The 22,426-nt window shown below is 39.7% G+C and overlaps 1 protein-coding gene across 1 annotated transcript in view; it reads left to right on the forward strand.

Moving 5' to 3' along the window:
• Positions 1-10,795: 10,795 nt before the first annotated feature.
• The window catches only part of SNX24 (sorting nexin 24), a 218,199-nt gene continuing 206,568 nt past the window's right edge, over positions 10,796-22,426 (forward strand). Inside the window, exon 1 of the mRNA XM_058277842.2 lies at positions 10,796-11,076. Coding sequence (XP_058133825.1) covers positions 11,017-11,076 — 60 coding nt within the window. The 5' untranslated portion in view covers positions 10,796-11,016. The remainder of the gene's footprint in view (positions 11,077-22,426) is intronic.

Genomic DNA, 22,426 nt, shown 5'->3' on the forward strand with positions numbered 1-22,426 from the left:
CAAATATTGCCCATAGTTGAAAGTTTTAGTGTATTTGATGATTTTCTTCCTTTTTTAAAACAATAAACTTTAATTTTAAGAACAGTTTTATATTTATAGGTTTCAAAGATTGTATATACATGTAGAGTTCCTATATATTATGCACCCAATTTCCCCTATTAACATCTTACATTACTATAGTACATTTGTTATATTTAATGAACCAATATTAATACATTATTATTAACTAAAGTCTATAATTTATTTAATTTCCTTAGTTTTTACTTAATGTCATTTTTCTGTTTCAGGGTCCCATTGAGGATAGCACATTACATTTAGTTGTGTCTTCATATACTCTAAGCTGTAGTAGTTTCTTGTACTTTTCTTATTTTCAGTGTATCTTACCAAAGTGCTCTTCCAATTTTGTGTGTGTGTGTGTGAGAATTACATATCTCGATTTTTTCATTTAAAAAAATCACTATATCTGGTCTTTCCATTGTTTCTCAGTATATTTTCTCAGAAGGCCGTTCACATCAGGTACTCTTACCATTCCAATTTTTTTCCTTTTCAGCACTCTCTCCTAGGCCTGCTGCACAGTCTTATCCTTAGTCTTTCCTTGCTCCCAACTCTGGAATTGGTTTTATCTTCTCCTGGGATGTATTCCCAGTATCCTGAATCTCATACCTTCCTCTTTCTTGGCTTATGACCTTGTGTTGGTATAGAATACTCCCCAGTAGTTACTTTAGGTTAAAAAGAAGTTATGGTGTGATTTATTAATTTAGAAAAATAATAAAAATAAAAAGAAGTTATGGGAAGCAGCTGTGGCTCAATCAATTGGGCTCCTGTCTACCATATGGGAGGCCCTGGGTTTACGTCCCGGGGCCTCCTTGTGAAGGCAGGCTTGCCCAAACCTGCAGAGAGCTGACAGCCCACACCTGCAGGGAGCTGATGGCCCACACCCTTGGAGAGCTGACAGCCTGCCCCTGTGGAGAGCTGTCGCAGCAAGATGACGTAACAAAGGGAGACAAGCAGACACAGAAGAACGTGCAGTGAATGAACACAGAGAGCAGACCGCAAGCAAGCTACAAGGGCGGGGGTGGGGAGAGAAATAAATAATAAAATAAATCTTTTAAAAAAAGAAGTTATGGGTAATAGGTCCTGAATAGCCAAATATATCTTTAAAAAGAGCAAGGATGGAGTACTCTCACTTCCTGACTTTAAAATGTATTACTTAGCTTCAGTGTGAAAAACATCATGGTACTGGAAAGCAGATTTGGCTCAGCGGATAGGGTGTCCGCCTACCACATGGGAGGTGCAGGGCTCAAACCCAGAGCCTCCTGACCCATGTGATGAGCTGGCCCATGCGCAGTGCTGATGCATGCAAGGAGTGCCATGCCATGCAGGGGTGTCCCCCGCATAGGGGAGCCCCACGCTCAAGGAGCGCGCCCCGTAAGGAGAGCCGCCCAGCACGAAAAAAGTGCAGCCTGCCCAGGAATGACAGTGTACACACGGAGAGCTGATGCAGCAAGATGATGCAACAAAAAGAAACACAGGTTCCAGGTGCCGCTGACACGAATACAAGTGGACACAGAAGAACACACAGCGAATGGACACAGAGAGCAGACAATGTGGGGGGGGGCAGGGAAGGGGACAGAAATAAACAAAATTTAAAAACAAAGAAACAAACAAAACCCAGCATGGTACTGGCATAAAGATACATATATTGACCAATGGAATAGAGCTGAATGTTCAGAAATAGATCTTCAAATTTATGGTTAAGTGATGTTTGACAAGGCTGTCAAGCCTATCCTGGTGGACCAGAACAGTCTATTCAATAAATGGTGCGGGGCCAACTGGATAGCCATATCCAAAAGAAAGAAGCAGCACTCTTATCTCACAACTTAAACAAAAGTTAATTCAAAATGGATCAAAGACCTAAATATATAAGCTATAGTCATAAAACTCCCAGAAGAAAACATAGAAAACATCTTAAAGATCATATGGTAAGCAGAGGTTTCTTAAACCTTACACCCAAGGCCTGATCAAGGAAAGAAAAAAAGTAGATAAATGAGACCCCCTCAAGGTTAAACACTTTTGTTTTTCCAAGGACTTTGTCGAGAAAGTGAAAAGGCAGCTTAGTTAATGGGCGAAAATATTTGGAAACCTCATATCCAATAGGGATTTGATATCCATGTTATGTAAAAGTGGAGTATTTTCTTTTTGGAGTAATGGAATTCTTCTAAATTTTTTTGTGGTGATGAATGCATAATACTGATTGTACTAAAAGCCACTGATTGTACACTTTGGATAGACTGTATGATATGTGAATATATCTCAATAAAACTACTGTTTAAAAAGAGAGCAAGAGAGAGATCATATGGCCCAACAATAAAATGACAAGCAACCTAATTAAAAAATGGGACAAAGACTTGAATAGACATTTCTCCAAAGAGAAAATAGAAATGGCCAAAAAGCCCGCAAAAAAAATGTGCAACATCATTAGCTATTAGCAAAATGCAGATCAAAACTACACGGAGATATCATTTCACACCTTATAGAATGGCCATTATTACAAAAACAGAAAACTGTAAGTGCTGGAGAGGATGTGGAGAAACACGACCATTCCTTCACTGTTGGTAGGGATATAGAATGGTGCAGTCTTTCTTTGTGAAGGACAGTTTGGCAGTTCAAGAAACTAAATATAGGACTGCCATATGATCCAGCAATCCTGTTACTAGGAATATATTTAGGAGAACTGAAACCAAGGATGTGAACTGACATTTGCACACCAATGTTCATAGCAGCATTATTCACAATTGTTAAAATATGGAAACAACCCATGTTCATCAACTGATGAGTGGATAAACAAAATATGGTAGATACATACAATGGAATACTATTCAACTGTAAGAAGAAATGAAATGAAATTGGAATGCATATGACAACATGGATGAGCCTTGAGGACATTATGTTGATTGAAGTAAGTCAGACACAAAAGGACAAATATTGTATGGTCTCATTAACATGAACTAAAATGATGAGTATACTCACGGAAATAAACTCTGGAATATAGGTTACTAGGAAATTGAATGTGGATTAAAAATGGGAGCTGAACTTTTAATGAGGTCTATTGTAAATGTGTAGAAATGTATACCATTGGTGGTAATACATTATAGTGAGTATAACTAACTGCTGATTTATAAATGTGTTTGTGGCTGAAAGGGGTAGTCTGTAGATATAATATTTCAATTGAAAGGAAACTAAAGAATAATGTAGGGACTGTATAACAGTGATTTTGGTGGTGGATTAGGATTTTAGTTTAATAGTATAAGTATAAAAATGTTCTTCCTTTACAAAGTATTAAGTATATGGTGATACATGGGAAAATTACAACTAATGTAATTTATGGATTATAGTAACAGTAATATCATAATATTTTTGCAGCAATGGCATAGAAGGTATTTTATGAATTCTAAGGGACAACAATAGGTAGGTATAAGGGGGTATAGGATTTTTCCTTTTGAAGAATGAAAAAGTTCAAAAATTCACTGAAGTGATGACTGTACAACTCTGTGATAAATATGAGAGCCACTGAATGTACACTTTGAAAGGATTGGGACTGTATAACACAATGAATACTGTGGTGGAAGAAGGACTGTGGTTAACAGAACATGAGAACATTCTCGTGAACTATAACAAGTAAATAATACTAATATGGAGTGTCATTAACTGGGTAGGCTGGGAAAAATATGTACCAAATGTAAGATACTGACTAGAGTTGGTAGTAATGTGGGGTGTTTTTGTTTGGTTGGTTGGATTTTTTTAGTGGTAATGTTTTGACAATGCTCTCTTGTAGTTTTTAACAGTTGTTTCACAACAGTGCAAGATGGTGGTGGGGGGGTAATGTAGAGGAGCCCTATATGATATGCATGTTTGTTTCGTAAGTTCACAACTTATGTACTTATTGTTTATGCATATTCATGTATGAATGATAAACTTCAATTTTAATAGTTTTTTTTTTTAAAAAAGAAGGTATGACAGGAAAAAGCGTTGTGAAAACAGCTCTGAAAATGCCTGTCTCTTGAGTCTCCATTGTTATAATATGGATTGGCTACTTTCATGCCTGTTGTACAGTGGTGATCCTGAAGATTTCCTTTCTGTCTCTCTTAGAGAGTATCTCTTGTATTCTATACCCCATGTTCTCCTCCTTCCTTGATGTATTTCTTCATTTTGGTGGGAATACAGAATTGGTTCCTGAGAGTGGTTACACAAAGGTATATTTCTTAGACTATTTTACCATAATACTTGATAGGTAATTTGACTGAGTATAGGTTGGGAATCAGAAATTTGAAGACATTGTTCCATTGTCTTCTAGTTTCACATTGCTGTTCAGAACTCCAAATCCTGACCTCTGATCCCATGAATATGAGCTGTTTTTTCCCCCTCTAGAGACATGGAGGATCTTTTATTCCCAGTGCTCTGAAACCTCATGGAAATTTGCTATGATGTGTGTCTCTTTTCATCTTATGTGAGCGCTTTCAATCTGGAAATACGTTATTCAGTTCTAGAAATTGTCTTGAGTTATTTCACTGATGCTTACCTGCCTTCTGTATTGACTTCTTTCTCTCTTTGTTTGGATACTGAATGTTCAAGATTCTTCCTTTCATTTTCTCTTTACAAACAATGCAGTATTCTTGTTTTTTTTCAATTCATTTTAAAAAATATTACATTAAAAAAATATGAGGTCCCCATGTACCCCCACCTTCCTCACCCCACTACTCCCCCCATAGCAACATTCTCCTCCATCATCATGAGACATTCATTGCATTTGGTGAATACATCTCTGAACATCGCTGCACCTCATGGTCAATGGTCCACATCATAGCCCACACTCTTCCACGTTCCATCCAGTGGGCCATGGGAGGACATATAATGTCCAGTAATTGTCCCTGCAGCACCACCCAGGACAACTCCAAGTCCCGAAAACGCCTCTGCATCACATCTCTTCCTCCCATTCCCCACACCCAGCAGCCACCATGGCCATTTTTTCCACACCAATGCCACATTTTCTTTGATTGCTAACCACAAAAGTTCATGAATAGAGTATCAGTAAGTCCACTCTAATCCATATTCTATTCCTCCATCCTGTGGACCTTGGATTGGTTGTGTCCATTCCACATCTATGTCAAGAGGGGGCTTAGATTCCACATGGATACTGGATGCAATCCTCCTGCTTACAGTTGTAGGCACTCTAGGCTCCATGGTGTGGTGGTTGACATTCTTCAACTCCATGTTAGCTGAGTGGGGTAAGTCCAATAAACCAGAGTGTAGGAGCTGAAGTAATGCAGTATTCTTAAACATACATCACACACACAAACACACACTTTCTTCCTTCATGTATGAAACTTTCTAGAAGTGAAATTTCTGGATTGAATATATGCATTTTCATTTTCATTTCCTAGATTACTACTGGATCTGAGCATCTCTGCTTACGGTTATGTGGTAGCTCGCTTCCAAGACGGCTCCAATTAATTCTTGCCTCCTGGGAATTAGGCCACTGAGTAGTTCCCTCCTATGCTGAATAGGACTATCCTGTATAAACAAACAGGATAGTACAGAAATGATGGAGTTTGGCTTGTGAGGTGAAGTCATAAGTTATGTGGCTTTTTTCTTGTGCTCTTTCAGATCACTGACTTTTGGGATCTCCAGCCTTGAGATCCAATCAAGAACTCTATTGAGAGGTTCACAGGACAAAGACCTGAAGTCTCCTACCAACAACCAGCACTACTTTGCCAGGCATGGGAACAAGCCACCTTGGAAGTGGGTCCTGCCGCCCAGTAGAGTCTTGAGATGACTGTGGCTTTCACTGACATCTTGACTACAATCTAAGCTGCTCCCAGTTTTCTGACCCACAGAAACTGTGGGAGATAATAAATATGTATTAATTTAAGCAGCGACAATTCGGGGTAATTTATGACATAGTAAGAGATAACTAATATAGATGATTTTTGTCCATTTGCAGTCTACTGGGAATTGCCTATTCATACTCTGTTAATTTTCTATTGGGGACATTGTTTTTTTTAAAAAATTATGTACTCATTCTTTCTATATAATATAGATATTAATCCTTTGCATTATATATTGCAAATATTTTCTTAGTTATTGAATTTTTTAACTATTTTGCTTTTTGGTTTACATTAATTTAAAATCTTATCTAGTCTAAAATATAACCTTTCCCTTTATAATCTTTCTTTTAATGCATTTGGCCTTCTGGATTCTATTTAATAAGATTTTGCCTACCTTAAGTTTATAAAAATACTCTCATTTTTTCTCATATTTTCTCATAGCTTTGTTTATTTCATAGAAGTTTTTTACTATCTATGGAAATCATTGTTTTGTTAGTGTGAGGTAGTACCCTTATTTTACTTTTCTTCCAAATGGATAGTCAGTTATGCCAGCACCATTTATTGAATAGTCTATTTTTTACACTAATTTGAAATGCCACCTTTGTTTTATACTAAATTCCTCTATGTTCAGGAATATATTTCTAGCCTAGATTATTTGGTCCCCTTGGTCATTTTGTCAAATTCTACTCCAGGATCACATTATTTAATTACTATGGCTTTATAAAATGTTTTAATATTCTGTTGGGTTAAGTTATCCCCTCATTCATCTTGGTTCTTATTCAAAATTGCCCTGGATATTCTTGCACTTTTGTTTTCAAAGGAGTTTTAGAATCAGCTTGCCACCTTCCTTAGGTTAGAGGGGCTTTGATTGTATTAATTTTACAAATTGTTTTGGTAAAAACTTACATCTTTGAAATCTTGATTCATCCCACCCAGGAATGGGCTATAACTTTCATTTCTTCTTTTATGTCCTTTAGTAAAGTTTAAATTTTCCATCATATAGGTCTTACAAAAAAAAATTTTTTTAAAGATTTATTTATTTATTTCTCTCCCCCCCCCCCCCCCCAGTTGTCTGCTCTCTGTTGTCTATTTGCTGCATCTTTGTCCGCTTCTGTTGTTGTGAGCAGCTCGGGAATCTGTGTTTCTTTTTGTTGTGTCAGCTCTCCATGTGTGTGGCACCATTCCTGGGCAGGCTGCACTTTCTTTCGCACTAGGCAGCTCTCCTTACAAGGCACATTCCTTGTACATGGGGCTCCCCTATGCGGGGGACACCCCTGCGTAGCAGGCACTCCTTGTGCGCATCAGAACTGCGCAAGGGCCAGCTCCACACAGGTCAAGGAGGCCCGGGGTTTGAATGCAGACCTCCCATGTGGTAGATGGATGTCCTAACCACTAGACCAAGTCTGCCGCCTTACAAAATTCTTATTAAGCTTATCATTAGGTATTTTACAGTTTTTAAAATGAAATCATTTAATTTTCCCTACTTATATTTGAAATTGGCTATTGTTGGTGTATAAAAAAGCTAATATATGAAATCTATTTATTTTTTAATATTGATTTAGTATCTGGCACTTTATAAAATTTTTATTACTTTTAATAATTTTTAGTTTATTCTCTTCTATGTAGATGATAGTTTCATCTACAAATAATCTCAGTCACTATTCTTCCTACTCAACATTGTACTTTTGTTTCTTTTACTTGTCTTATTGCACTGGCTAGGGCCTCCGGCAAAATGCCGAACATTAGTTGTGATAAAGTTATTGACTTTATTATGATGTTTCCTTTGTATGATATTGAATATGGTATTTGCTCTGGAGTTATGATAATTTTTATCAAATTAAAGCTGTTTCCTCTCTCTAGTCTATTATAATTATTAAGAATAGATATACTCTTTTATTGAAGAAAATTTTCAGCATCAGATGAAATCTTTTTCTTTTTCTTTTCTAATCTGACAATGTTGATAAATACTTTAACCGAGTTCCTAATATTTAACCATGTTCACATTTCTGAAGTAAATCTTACTTTGTCATAATGTGTTAATCTTATCATTGAATATTGAATATGTAATATACTCTAGATATAATTTTGGGTGAAGCAGCTAATATAAGTTGATACTTAAAGCAGTTTATTATTCAATTCTCTGGAGTAAATATCCTATTTATAGTGTAAGATATCAACAGAATTTTACTCTCTTGCTTTTGTAGTTTGCTTTTATTTACAGATACTAACTGTCCAATGCCTTATGTTTATGTAATTGCCATATATTTTTATTAATGTTCTAGGAAAAAATATTTAATCTGTCTGTCACAGGTTGTACAGATAGACTAAAAGATGTGTAGGAACAACAGAATAATATATTTCCAGTCTCCCTCACTTAGGCGCTGCTCTTTTCTCTCCTTCCTTAGTGGTTGGAAGATGAGCTTTGGAGCCTCACATAACTTGGTTAGGAATTTAGCTTTTCTAATTATTAGCTAATAATTTCATTGCTACTTATGCTCTCTGAGCCTCAATTTTACCATCTGTAATAATGGAAATCATAACACCACCATATCCGTCTGGGTTAATATACCTTTAAGAATATAACACACGTCAATAGCTTGTGTATATTTTCAGCAAGGCAAAAGCAAATTATACATAGCTATTAGTGGAATACAGCCAATTGTTTGCAAATTGTTTTCATTTGGACCATTTGTCAGATCTTCATGGGACCATCCATTCTTGCCTTTCAGGTCTGAGTAGATGGGTGAGTCATGCCAGTAAAAAAATATATGTGAGACTACTGGCAGGCTGCTGTGGAGGGAAAGTAAAAAAAACTTAATCAGCAAATGTATGACTGTGATTATACCAAATGCCATTTCATTGACTTTATACTTTAGAAGGAGTGTATGGTTTATTAATACATTTCAACAAAATGGATAAAAATAACAAACAAGCTTAATCAGCAATCTGTGGTTCAAGGATTTCATGAATACCTAGTCCTGGGTTAAATTACCCACTGGGACTTTAAAGACCTGTTTCCACTAATCTTGAAATTGTTTTGGGGCGTCTTCTGCTATCATCAGCTATTATTATTTTTAAAATAATCATAATAAAAAGAAATACTGGGAAACGGGACTTGGCCCAGTGGTTAGGGTGTCCGTCTGCCACATGGGAGGTCCGCGGTTCAAACCCCGGGCCTCCTTGACCCGTGTGGAGCTGGCCCATGGGCAGCGCTGATGCGCGCAAGGAGGGCCTTGCCACGCAGGGGTGTCCCCCGCGTAGGGGAGCCCCACTCGCAAGGAGTGCACCCGTGGGGAGAGCCGCCCAGCGCGAAAGAAAGTGCAGCCTGCCCAGGAATGGTGCCGCCCACACTTCCTGCCGCTGACCACAACAGAAGTGGACAAAGAAACAAGACGCAGCAAAAAGACACAGGGAACAGACAAGGCGGTGGGGGGGGGGGGGGGGGGGGGAATAAATAAATAAATCTTAAAAAAAAAATAAAAAGAAATACTATTTCATAATCCTGAAAAGTCTTATTGCATCCTACTACACATAACACTTCCTCTTGGGGTTATTAAATTAGACAAGGTACATGAGAATATCTGAGAGTACCGGCTGCATTCCACTGGTTTTGTAAAGATGAGTATTTGAATGCCTACATAAGATTTTAAAGAAAAATGTGCCAGGTGTTATGCCAGAAGCAGGGGATAAGGAGATTTTTTGAAAAGGTGTTTGCCTTAAAATCTAGTGGGCAAGGCAGATGAGTAAATCACATAATACAATATGAGAAGTCAGCACAATGGCTTAAGGGAAACTACAAGCTGGTCTCTGATCTCAGCAGGGAGGCCACTGAGCTGTTTAGTTAAATCTCAAATTGCTGGCCAGTAGAAGAAAAGAGGAAGGGCTCTCCAGTCACAGGCATAGCTTATGCATGGCTTGGAGTTTTGCGAGGAGAAAACTTCCTCCAGGAGCAAGTGTGTGCTGGTTTAAGAGTTTGGGTCCTTAGATGAGACCAGTAGAGAGGGCTTTGTAGGAACCACACCAGACAAGTCCTTAGAGCAAGGAGACTGATTACTCCTTCTCTTGACTTAGGGTCCAGAGTTGACCACGGAGAAATGTCTCCTTTCCTCAAGGGCAAACTGAGTTAAATGCAGCTATTGTCTACAGCCCAACAAAATCCGATTGTACACTTAGCCGGTGGGTTACTTTTTCCTCGCAGGCTTAAGTCATTTCTCAGTGACCCACAAGTCACCTGTAAGTTTCTATTCTCCATGCTCTAACCTAGAGGAGAACTGAAACGTTGAAAAGGTTAACTTTGATAACCGAGTTTCCTCAACTGATAAATTTAATCTTTCAGGTAATTTCAGGCTACTGGGCCCTACCAGGGGCAGATGTCGGTCCTCACCCTATTTTTGTGCGTCTTTTATTTTCTCTCAGAGTTAAAAAGCCTGTTTACAGTTCCTTAGAAGCAGCATTTTAGAACTGGAGCAAGAAGCCGAAGCATTTATTTCCATGAGGGGCCTGCTTTTGAGTTCTGTGTTACAGTACCAGTCTCAGGTTCGACGGAAACTCAGGCCTAAACGCTGACCCTTAAACCGAGGGAAAACTTCAAAGTCTTGGTAAAAGGTGGGAGTTCGCTGCTGCTAAGACCAGCCAAGAGTAAAAAGAAAATTCAACAGACCAAAACAACCCCAAAGCTCCATGCTTTTCTGCAATTTGTTAAAGCTGGTGTCTTGCAAAGTGCAAACTAAGCACCCGCCCGAGCCCGACAGGCCAGTTTCGCGCCCGGGAGCGGCCGTGTCCCCCGCGTCCTGCGCGAGGCGCACACCCCTTTTCTGCAGACTCACGGGCCCGCAGGCCCCGCCTCCCGGGCTCAGCTGATCGGCGCCGCCCAGCACCCCCGAACTCGGGCCCCCGCGCCCTGCGCTCGCGAGTCCGCGCCGCGGGCCCCGAGTCCGCCCTGAGCGCGCCTGGCGAAGGGGCCAGCGCGTGGGCCCGAGTCCCCTCGCGGGTCCCCGGAGCCGCCCGGGGGCAGGGGCCGGAGGCGGGCCGAGCGGCGGGCGGGCCGGGCCGGGGGCGGAGCGGCGGCCGCAGCCGCGAGCCGGGTCCCCGCGCCGCGCGCCGCGCCCCGGGCCCCGCCGGCCGCCGGGCCATGGAGGTCTACATCCCTTCCTTTCGCTACGAGGAGAGCGACCTGGAGCGGGGATACACGGTAGGCGCGGGCCACGGCCGCACGACTTCCGCGGGCCGGGCCTGCGGCGGCGGCGCCGGGACGAGCCCCGCCGCGCTCGGGTCCCTGCGCCCGCCCCCTGCCCCCGCCCGAGGAAGGGCTGCGCCCCGCGCGGTCGCCACGGGGACGGGCCCCCTCCCGGCGCGGCGGCCGCGGGCGCCGCAGTGTCCCCGAGCTCGGCCCCTGTGCCCTTCCCGGCCCTGCGCCAGGCCTCGGGGCAGCGACGCGGGGAGCGGAGCCCTCGGACGCGGCTCTCGCCACCGCCCGCTCCCTGGAGCCCGGGGTGGGCTGCGCTCGCCTGTGGCCCTGCTGCCTCCTCTGCGCGGCCTGAAGTGGCTTCCCGACGGGTCCTCTTGGCTTCCAAGTTCTGTAGGATTCAGTCACATCAAAAATATATTTATTTTTAAAGAATCAGCATTTCTAGCAGTTTATTCGCCAAAGTTGTTTTTAGATGGGTTCCAAAGTTTTTTTCCAGTTCTGCAGTGAAGCCATGAAATGGCAAAATCAGGTACTTACTGACTGCCCACCAAGAAATGTGAAACAGGTGCCCTGCTCACAAGAGCCTGGGATCTTTGGGTAAAAATTTAGTAAGTAGAACTGTAGATGTTTGATTTCCCAATGAATTTAAACATCTTTATCTAGACTCATTGGTAGAGGGAGAAAGACCGCAGGCTGGGTCGATCTTGGAAGGATTTATTTCCAGTTGTTAAAGAACAGATTGGGGTTGGGAATGAGTGCATAGGGCAATCTGAAAAGATTATTTTATTTACTGCTAATCCACCTCGCATGCTAAACTCCAGTTACAGTACACTAATTTAAGCAGAGAAGTATTTAAAATTCTTTGCCCTCCTCTAAATATTATTTGTTTTTGATGACAGTCTGTTTGGAATCTGTGTTTTTATAGTGAAGACTAAATCACCATCTCAAAGGAAGATTTAGAATTAAGGGCAGTGGTGGGAAAAAAAAATTGCATGGAGTTATGAGTTTTTAGAATTTAAGAGAACCACAAGGTCCAACCATCCTAAAACAATAGTCGCTTAATGTGCCTTCCTTGGAAACTGCAACCAAGAGGGAGCTAAACTTAATAGTGACTGTTATATCTCTAAAAATGATCTACTAACATTTTGTTAAACATTCAATATCTTCCTTCAAAAAAAAAAAAGATTGAACTTGAACCTGTGCAACCTCTTCAAGGCTTTTTACTTTGAGGTTTTATTCAAACCACTTAGGCCTAAAACCTTGGCCATCTTTCATTCTCCCAGGTGTCTCACCTTTGCCACCAGCATCAGCTCTCATGGAGAGCCTACCATCTTCCTGCATTCTTTTAGGATCTGAAAATTAAAAGGCTGCTTGTTAGTGGTCTCAGTAGTCCGAGTAAAGTTAATTACTTGCAGAAATAAGCACTTTTAAGTACATCAAAATTAAGGTTCATTGCCCATTATTGATTTTCCTATAAGAGGATCTGTGTTTTCCATCCAAAGTTTTCATATGCCTTTTTATTATCTGTATTTATGACTAGGTATGTGCCAGACCCCCGGCTGTGATTTAAACAAATTTGGAAGGACCTCTTCTTTTCTTAGTGAATTTGGTAGTTTGAAGATTGCTTATGTGATAAGGGCTTGTGCACTCTTTAAACGTTTACTTTAAAAAAATCCTAACTTATTTAGATTGGTAACCATGCTAGTAAGATAACCTGCCGCACATTTTGTTTCCTTTATAAAGTTTGTGAAGCAGCTATTTGATGCTTTTTTCCCTCTTAGCAACAGTTTTATAATTGTACAGCAGTTTATTTGTTCAACAGATTATTTGCTGAGTGCCTGCTGTTTGTCTCATTTGAGGTGCTGGGAATATAGCAGTGAATAATAGTTTAGCTTTAACAAAACAGAGTATAAAAACTACAATCTCTGTTTCCTAAATAAGAAACTGGTAAAACAGCATGCACTTTGTATTAAAAATTCCTTTTTTTACTTTAGTGATTATGTTTGCGTTTTAGATGATAAAAATACCACATCCACAAAAGACAAGAGAATCACTGTTAATGTGTAAGGTGTGTTCTTAGACAAGTTTTTCCTGTGCTATGAAAATGTCTGTTTATTTTCATTTTACTGTAATTGTTATCTATCTTTCTGTATGGCTGTAGAAAGGTCTGCCTCCTTCTAACGACTAGTGCAAGGGCCTTCCACACCATGGATGCCCCATAATTTGCATAGGTCTCTGTTCAGAGCTGTTGATATTTGTTTCCAATTTTTAGCAACTGTTGCTAGTGCTGAAATAGACATCCTTGTACTTGCCTTTTTATGCCCATGACTAAGATTTCTGTGTGGTGTTACCTACAGTCCATTTTAACTGGCTGTGACTGACTGCCAGAACTTTTAAAAGTTTTATTACGTATTGTTCAGTTGCTCTTCAAAGACTTTATGGAATCTATGGTTAATGTATGAAGTAATTTACCTTTAAAGATATTTTCCCCCTTTTAATACTTAAACATTTGCTGTGGGCTTGTCCTGTTTTGGGTGAGAACTGGAAGATGGAAGGGTGTTGCTCCTATTTCATCTGTATGCTCAACCCATCCAGGAGAAGCTCAGGGAAAGCTGGAGAGATTGGATGCTTGATGGCAGTCTGAGCCGTGAACTTGGGGGGCCTGGGAAGCAGAGGTCACTTCTGCTCTGCGGTAGGGTGGAGTGCATGGGGAAGGGCTAGAGGTGCTTAGGAAGGTTTGCTTTTGAGATCTGATTAGGTTTCTGTGGGATTGTGCATTGGAGAAAGAGGAACTGCAGGGCGAAATCACATCTCAGGCGAAAGGCATTTTAGACTTACAGATTCACTGAAGGGGAGGCGGTTCACTTCTAAATCATTTTAGCTTACAAAGGCTTATGGCTTAGTCCTGTCCTGAAGAGATCTGTGAGGGCTTTCTTTATAAAAACAGACGAAGTCAAATGTGACTTCCTACAGAGGTTATGGTGTCTTCTCCACTGCTCTACGCTAGGGCAGGGCTTGTCACCTAGTATCACATAGTAAGAATTCAATATATATTTGCTGAATAAATAATGAGTGATTGAATTGTCCAATAGAAGAAGAAAATCAGAAGAGCAGTGACCCTGAGATGGGAAGCAGCTGAGGGGGTTGTGTGGGGGTGGGAGTACAGACAGGTTAGAAGCAGCAGGGATTGTGCACAGTGATAACAGAGAAGGGGTGGGGACGCAAGAGCTCACGGGCCTTGAGAGCCCTGCCGGGGAATGCAGTCTTCAACAGTTCAGACAGTGGGGAGAGTCTTAAGGACGACAATTACGTTAGTCTTGCATTGTAGAAAGATGACATTGGCACGTGGGCCAGAAGGAGATGATGAAGGCTGGGCTGGTGGATTAGCCTTCTACAGGGAAAAGAAGAAAATGACTATAGGAATTTCCAGGGCCTAGAGACCAGATGTGAGGAAGCCAGGTGACACCTGAAGATGTGGCTGCCTGTAACCAGTTAAGAACCAGAGCAAGGGGAGAAGATGTGGCTCAGGTGGTTGAGCGCCTGCTTCCCACATGGGAGGTCCTGGGTTTGGTTCCTGGTGCCTCCTAAAAAACAGAAACAAACAGTAAGCAAACAATTGAGCCATTTCGGGATGGGGATGGGGTTGTGTGATGTGGCTCAGTGATTGAGCCCTGGCTTCCCACATATGAGGTCCTGGTCTCCAGCCCCGGTACCTTAAAAATAAAAAAAGATACAGAGCAGGTGTCAGCAGAGAGGGAATTTCATTTGGGGACTTCCTGAGTTTTCCCTGGTGAGTATGGCTGTTTGATTTTGGAGCTCAGGGTGTATAGATAGAAGTCTGGTCTAGAAATATGGCTCTACTGGCCATTCAGCATAAAAGATGAAAAGCATAACAATTGGTTCTTGTTTCCCAGCATGTGCAGTGAGGAAAGAGGAAGGGCTGAGGGTGAAGTTCTACAAGTTGGATGAGCCAAGAGGTTCTAGCACAGTATCCAGAGGGAAAAGGAAAACCAGGGTGTTGACACTGGAAGAGAAAGGGCCAGGAGATGCTTTTTGAGCAGGAAAATGCCAGCTGCTGGTAAGGTGGGATGGACAACAGTCCACTGGACCCAAGGATTAGCAGGTACTGGGTGCCCATTGCCAGAGCAGTATGGAGGGGTGGTGGCCGAAGCCTGATGGCAGTGGGTAAAGATGAGTAGAGGTAAGGAAATAGAAGTACCATCCATCCTGCTTTTTGTATAAGCTAAAATTTAAGATACATTGTTCGTAAAAACAACAAAACTAGAATTACTAGTTAGGTAACAAAACAAAAATCTAGTGTATTAGACTTTAGTGTTTATAGCTGTAAAAATTAATGTATTGAATTAGGTGGTTTCTTAAACCCATTTTAACTTTATGTTTATGACCTACTGGGTGTATGGTACTATTACAAATTTATCTTTTCTTGGGGTCTGATATCCATCATTGATTTACTTGATAAATACTTAGAAATGGGTCATGCTATTCAATACACAGGCAGCTATATCATAATACTGTGATATATGCAGGAATCATTAAAAATTTTTATAATGGATATAAAATATATGTAAAATAGGGATAACTGTCATTTACCCACTGCTACCCTCTGTATTCTACAATTCTTATTTCCCTCACCACCCCAACACTCCTCCCATCTCTTTTTTTCCCAGTAATTTAAAGCAAATTTAAGATAAAATTCATCTATAAATATTTCATTGTGAATATCTGACAAAGACTGTTTTACATAACCAAAATGTAAATATTGCCACAAAATTAACAATAGTACATTATTGCCATCCAGCTCAGTTGTTGTGGTTGCTTTTAACATAACCACAATGTATGTATTTCCTCAGAATTAACAATGACTTGTAGGAATTATTATTGCCATTTTATATTTGTGAGAACTGAGGCTCTGAGAGGCCGAGTGAGAGGGGCTGGCCACCTGATTGAGAGTTGCTCTCCTCTCTCTGCTTCATCCTCAGAGAAGGTTCCCACCTGGTAACCTGGTTGCAGGTTTTTTTGGTATACTACAGAGTCCAGAGAAAGAGAGGGTGTGTTTTAAAAGTAGGGGCACTTTTCGCCCTGAATCCTTGAGCAAATCTCCATTCATATTGCATTAGCCCCAAATGAGTCACGTGCCTGCCGCTGAACCAGTCCCATTGTCAGAGGAATTCGGTGTGCCTGTTGGCTGAGGCCAGGGTTACCTGAATCAATCGCTGTGGCAAAGATTGTAGGTTAACCAAATGGTTTTAAATAATCAGGGGCATCTCTGGGGCTGGGAGTGCTGTCAGTCTGTCACTGCCACCCAACCACGTGGGCCACAGTGAGAGAAGGGCGAAGGGTGTGGGGAGAACACAGTGTATACAACTCTACCTTTCAGTCATCAATTTTAAGCATGAATGGTGAAGAAGGCCTTTGTATAACAAAGACATACCTGGCACAATGTCTCCTTCATGGTAAGCTCATTGCATAAGTATACATTAAATATTGAATGATTATGGTGAGCAAGTACACTTTACCTTCCCCAAGGACAAAAAATAAAATTTAAAAATATTCTTGAACATTAACAAACATAGAATGCTATATTCATCTGATAGTCAAAATAGATATAAGATGGTTGAATTCTGGAAATTCTGCTTAGAAATTTGGGGATAATTGTAAGTTTGTTTCATTCAGCTAGAAATGTTTTAGTCTTTTTTAGTAGTTATTTTCTAATTATTTTGTTGTTTAAGAACATTTTTATTTTGGAACAATTTTTAACAATTGTAGGTTTAAGAAAAGTTGCTAAGTTAGTTATAACTTAGTTATATAAGTTATACAGAGTTCTTGTATACTCCTTACCTATTTTCCCTTAATGCTGACATCTTACTTTACCAAAATACAGTTGGGAAAACAAGGAAAGCAGCATTGATGCAATGCTAGTAATGCAGCTACAGACTTTATTTGGATTTCACCAGTTTTTCCATGAATGTCCTTTTTTTGTTCCAGGATCTAGTCCAGAATACAACATTGTATTTAGCTTAGACTCTTTCTGTCTGAGACCAAGTAGTTCAAATGGGAGTGTACTGTGTCTCAAAAATGAGGCAGGCACATTAGAAATGCAACTGCAAATAAAATCAAATTTGTATTATTTCACATACCTCCTGGATAACTGCCATTTGGCAAAAGCTCTTTGATTACATTCCACTAGCGTATAATGGAAGCTGAGATAGCCCAGTGGTAGAAGGCACATGCTGTAGACTCTTCTGTCCACTTGACTCTTGCCCCCATCATTTAGCCCAAAGTCTAACTTTGGGCAAATTACTTAATGTCTCTGTTCCTTCTTTTCTTCATCTATAAAAGAAGATGATATTAGCTTCAATTCATAGGATTGGCTTGAGGCTTAAATGGGTGCCAAGAATAGTGTCTACAGTGCTGTTTGTAATTTATTATGATTATTTCAAGTAGGAATTTTTTGAAGTTTACCTATTTTTTCAAAAAACTTCCTTATAAAAGACCGTTTTTAAAAAAAATAATTTCAAATGTACAGGACAGTTGGAAAAATTATGTAAAATAAGTAAAAGGAGCTCCAATATATCCTCTACCCAAATATGCAGATTATCAACTTTTAACATTTGGCCACATATAGTTTTTGTTTTATCATTCTGTCATTCTGTCCATCCATCTATCTATCCATTTATCTATCTATCTATCTATCTATCTATCTATCTATCTATCTATCTATCTATCATCCGTCAACTACTTATCTATTTTTCAAACATTTGAGGGTAGATTGCATATATCATGCTCCTTAAACATTTAATAATTCCATGTATATTTATCAAGAACAAGAATATTAACTTATGTAACTTTATTAAGTACAGTTACCAAGTTTAAGAAATTTAACATTGATATGAAGCATATATTTTTCACTTGTCCCAGTAATGTCTTTTTGGGCTTTTTCTCCTCCATTATTAGAAGCAGTCCGGGATCATGTATTGCATTTAATTGTAATTGTCTCTTTCTCTATTTTTATATCCTGGAAGTATATATATACACAAAAAATTTTGCATCTCAAGACCACTCCCAAAGATATAATTCATTGGGATTAATCACATCCACAATGTTGTACTACCCTGAGCGCCATCCATAACCAAAACTTTCCTATCACCTCACAGAAACCCTGCACCCATTCCCCTTCATCCCTGGCCCTGATAACCTGTAATTTACTTTCTGTGTCATGAATTTGTATATTCAGTTATTTCTTATTACTGGAATCATACAAAATCTGTCCTTTTGTGTTTGGCTTATTTCATTCAAAGTTTATCTATATAGTAGCATTTATCAAAACTTCATCTTTTTTTTTTAGGAGTTACTGGGGATTGAACCTGGGACCTTGTACATGGGAAGCAGGTGCTCAACCACTGAGCTACAACTGCTCCCCATAAAACTTGATCCCTTTTTATGACTGAGTAATATTCCGTTGTATGGCTATACCATATTTTGTTTATCCTTCCATCTTTGATAGAAACTTGTGTTGTCTCCACCTTTTGGCTGTTGTGAACACCAGTGTGCAAATATCCAGGTGAGTCTCTGCTTTTAATTCATTTGGCTATATACCTAGAAGTGGGATTGCTGGGTCACGTGGTAATTCTGTTTAACTTCTTGAGGAAGTGCCAAGTTGTTTTCTATAGCATCTGTACCATTTTATATTCCCACCAACAAAATACGAGGATTGCTGTTTCTTCACATCCTTGCCAGCATTTATTTCTTTTTCTTAGGTAGCCATTCTGGTGGGTATGAGGTGTTATCTCATTTTGATTTTGATTTGCATTTCCCTAATGGCTAATGAAGTTGAGCAATTTTTTATATGCTTATTGGCTATTTGTAAATATTTTTTGGAGAAACATCCATTCAAGTCATTTGCCTGTTTTCCACTTGGGTTGTTTGTCTTTTTGTTGAATTGGAGGTGTTCTTGATATAGCCCGGGTATTAAACCCTATCAGATATTGGTTTCCAAGTATTGCTCCCATTCTGTAAATTGTCTTTTCACTTTTTGATAATGCCCTTTGCACAAAAAGTTTTTAACTTTGATGGAGTTAAATTTATTTTTTCTTTTGTTGCTCATGCTTTTGGAGTAAAATCCAAGAAAATCCATTGCCTAATACAAAGCCCTGAAGATATCTCACTGTGTTTTCTTCTAAGATGCTTTTAATTTTGGCTTTATGTTGAGGTCATTGATTCATTTTGAATATTTTTTTTTATATAGTGTGAGGTAGGAGGTCCACTTTATTTCTTTTGCATGTGGGTATCCAGTTTTCTCACCACTGTTTATTGAAGAGACATTTTTTTCTCCATCAAGTGGACATGGCACCCTTGTCAAAAATCAGTTGGCCATAAGTATAGGATTTTGTTCTTTTATATGATGGTTTTGGTTATTTGGAGGCATTTCCCTTCTATATGAATTTGATGATGAGCTTTTTCATTTCTGTAAAGAAGGTTTTTGTAATTTTGATTGAGATTGTGTTGGGAATATGTAAATCACTTTGGGTAATATTGACATCTTAACCATATTAAATCTTCCAACTCTAGGGCACAGAATATTTTTTCATTTATTTAGGTCAAAATTAATTTCTTTTAGTAATGATTTGTAATTTTCCATTTACAAGTCCTTTATATCCTTGGTTAAATTTATTCCTAGATATTTTACTCTTTTTTTTTTAAGATTTATTTAATTTATTTATTTCTTCCTCCTCCCTCATTTGCACTCACTGTCTGCTCTCTGTGTCCATTTGTTGTGTGCTCATCTCCTTTTTAGGAGGCACCAGAATTGAACGTGGGACCTCCCATGTGGGAGGGAGGTGCCTAATCCCTTAAACCACCTCTGCTCCCTGCTTATTGTGTTTCTTGTTGTTTTTCCTCACTGTGTCTCTTCGTTGCATCATCTTATTGCATCTGCTCACTGAGTCAGCTCACCGTCTTGCTTGTCTTCTTTTAGGAGGCACCGGGAACCAAACCTGGGACATCCCGTGTGATAGGCGGGTGCCCAACTGTTTGAGCCACATTTGCTTTCTGATATTTTACTCTTTTAGTTACTGTTGTAAATGGAATTGTTTTCTTGGTTTCCTTCCTGAGTTTTTCATTAGTAGTATATAAAAAACATTTATTAGATCTAGTAGCTTTCTTCTAGATTTTTTGGATTTTCTGCATTTGTAGGATCATGTTGTCTGCCAAAAGAGAAAGTTTTACTTCTTCCTTCCCAATTTGGATATCTTTTGTTCCTTTTTCTTGCCTAACTGCTCTGGTTAGCACTCCTAGTACAATGTTGAGTAACAGTGCTGCCAGCCATCCCTGTCTTGTTCCTGATCTCTGGGGGAAAGCTTTCCATCTCTCATTGTTCAGTCTGATGTTGTTTGTAGGTTTGTCTTATATGCTATTTATCATGTTGAGGAATTTTCCTTCTATTCCTATTTTTGAGTGTTTTTTTCAAGAAAGTGTGCTGAATTTTGTTAAATGCCTTCTTTTATTAATGTGGTGTATTATACTCAGTGATTTTCTTACCTTGAACCACCCTTGAATTATTGAGATAAAACCTACTTGATCATGGTGTATAGTCCTTTTATGTGCCATTGGATGTGGTTTCCTAGTATTTTGTTGAGGATTTTTGCATCTATATTCATAAGGGATATTGGTTTGTAATTTTCTTTTCTTATGATATCTTTTTCTGCTTTTGTATTAGGGTGGTGCTCTTCTCATCGAATGAGTTGGAAGTGTCCCCTGTTCTTCAGTTTTTGGGGATGACTTTGAGAAGGATTAGTGTTAATTTTTCTTTGAATGTTTGATAAAATTCACCAGTGAAGCCATCAGGTCCTGGACTTACCTCTATTGGGAGGTTTTTTGCTTTTGTTTTTTAACAGAATGGGTGTTGGATTACCTCAAAGGGTTTTTTTGTTTTTTCTTCCCCTCCCCCTCCCTCTCCCCTCTCTCCTCTCACCCTTCACTTGCCCTGCTGTTTTTGCTGCTATGTGATCTTCCGTATCTATTTCTCTTTTTATCTTCTCTTCTCAACTTTCTCCTCTAGGATTCACTAGGATTTGGTCCTGGGGATCTCTTATGGGGCAAGGGATTCCCTGTCAATTGCACCACCTCAGTTCCTGGTCTCTGTTGCACTTCACCTTGACTCTTCTCTTCATCTTTCTTTTGTTGCATCATATCTTGCTGTATGAATCACTCTCGCAGGCACTGGCTCATTGCACGGGCACTCAGCTCACCACACAGGCACTGGCTTACCGTGCAGGCTCTCAGCTCACCATGCGGGCACTCACCTCACCTCGCGGGCATTCAGCTCGCCATGCAGGCCCTTGGCTTGCCACGTAGGTGCTCGTATGGGCACTTGGCTCACCATGTGGGCGCTCACCTCACCTTGCGGGCATTTGGCTCATCACACAGGCCCTTTGCTCACCACTAGGACTCTTGCATGGGCACTTGGCTCACCATGTGGGCATTCAGCTTACTACATGGGCACTTGGCTCACTGTGTGAGCACTTGGCTCCCTGCACAGGCGCTCGGCTCACCATGCGGGCACTGGCTCGCCATGCAGGTACACTTTCTCTTTTTTTTTTCACCAGGAGACTGCAGAGATCAAACCCGGGTCCTCCCATGTGGTCGGTGGAGGCCTTATCATTTGAACCACATCTGCTTCCCATATTAGGAGGTTTTTGATGACTGATCAGTCTTTTTATTATTGGTCTGTTAAGATCTTTCATCTTTTTTTGTGTCAGTTTGGGTAATTTGTTTCTTTCTAGGAAATTGTCCATTACATGTAGGGTATCTAATTTGTTCATGTACATATATTCATAGCATCCTCTTATAATCCTTTTAATTTCTGTAAGGTTGGTAGTAATATCCCCCTTTTCATTTCTGATTTTTATTATTTGTGTCACCTATCTCTTTTTCCTTATCAGTGTATCTAAAGCTTTTAAAATGTTATTTGTCTTTTCAAACTCTTTTCAAAACTTTAGGTTTTGCTGATTTTCTCTATTGTTTTCCAGTTCTCAAAAAAAACACAACTATTTAAAGTAACATAACAATGTAAACAGATGTCCAGGAGAAATATTTATGCTGTATAAAGTAAACTCTTTTCAAACACTTTGAAATACCTTATAAGCAATAATTACATAAAACCTACTGGTGTTTTTTTTATAATTTTCAAAGTATGGGTTTAATTAAGCTTCAGCTTTCTGATCTTATTTACTACATACTCATTTTTTTCCTTCATGATCATAGTGGGTAATATAATTTTACTTGAAATAATATTTTTAGATAAATGATTAGAATGTATCATAGAATTACATAG

This window comes from Dasypus novemcinctus, chromosome 2 (assembly GCF_030445035.2).
Source record: "Dasypus novemcinctus isolate mDasNov1 chromosome 2, mDasNov1.1.hap2, whole genome shotgun sequence".
Classification (NCBI taxonomy): Eukaryota; Metazoa; Chordata; class Mammalia; order Cingulata; family Dasypodidae; genus Dasypus; species Dasypus novemcinctus.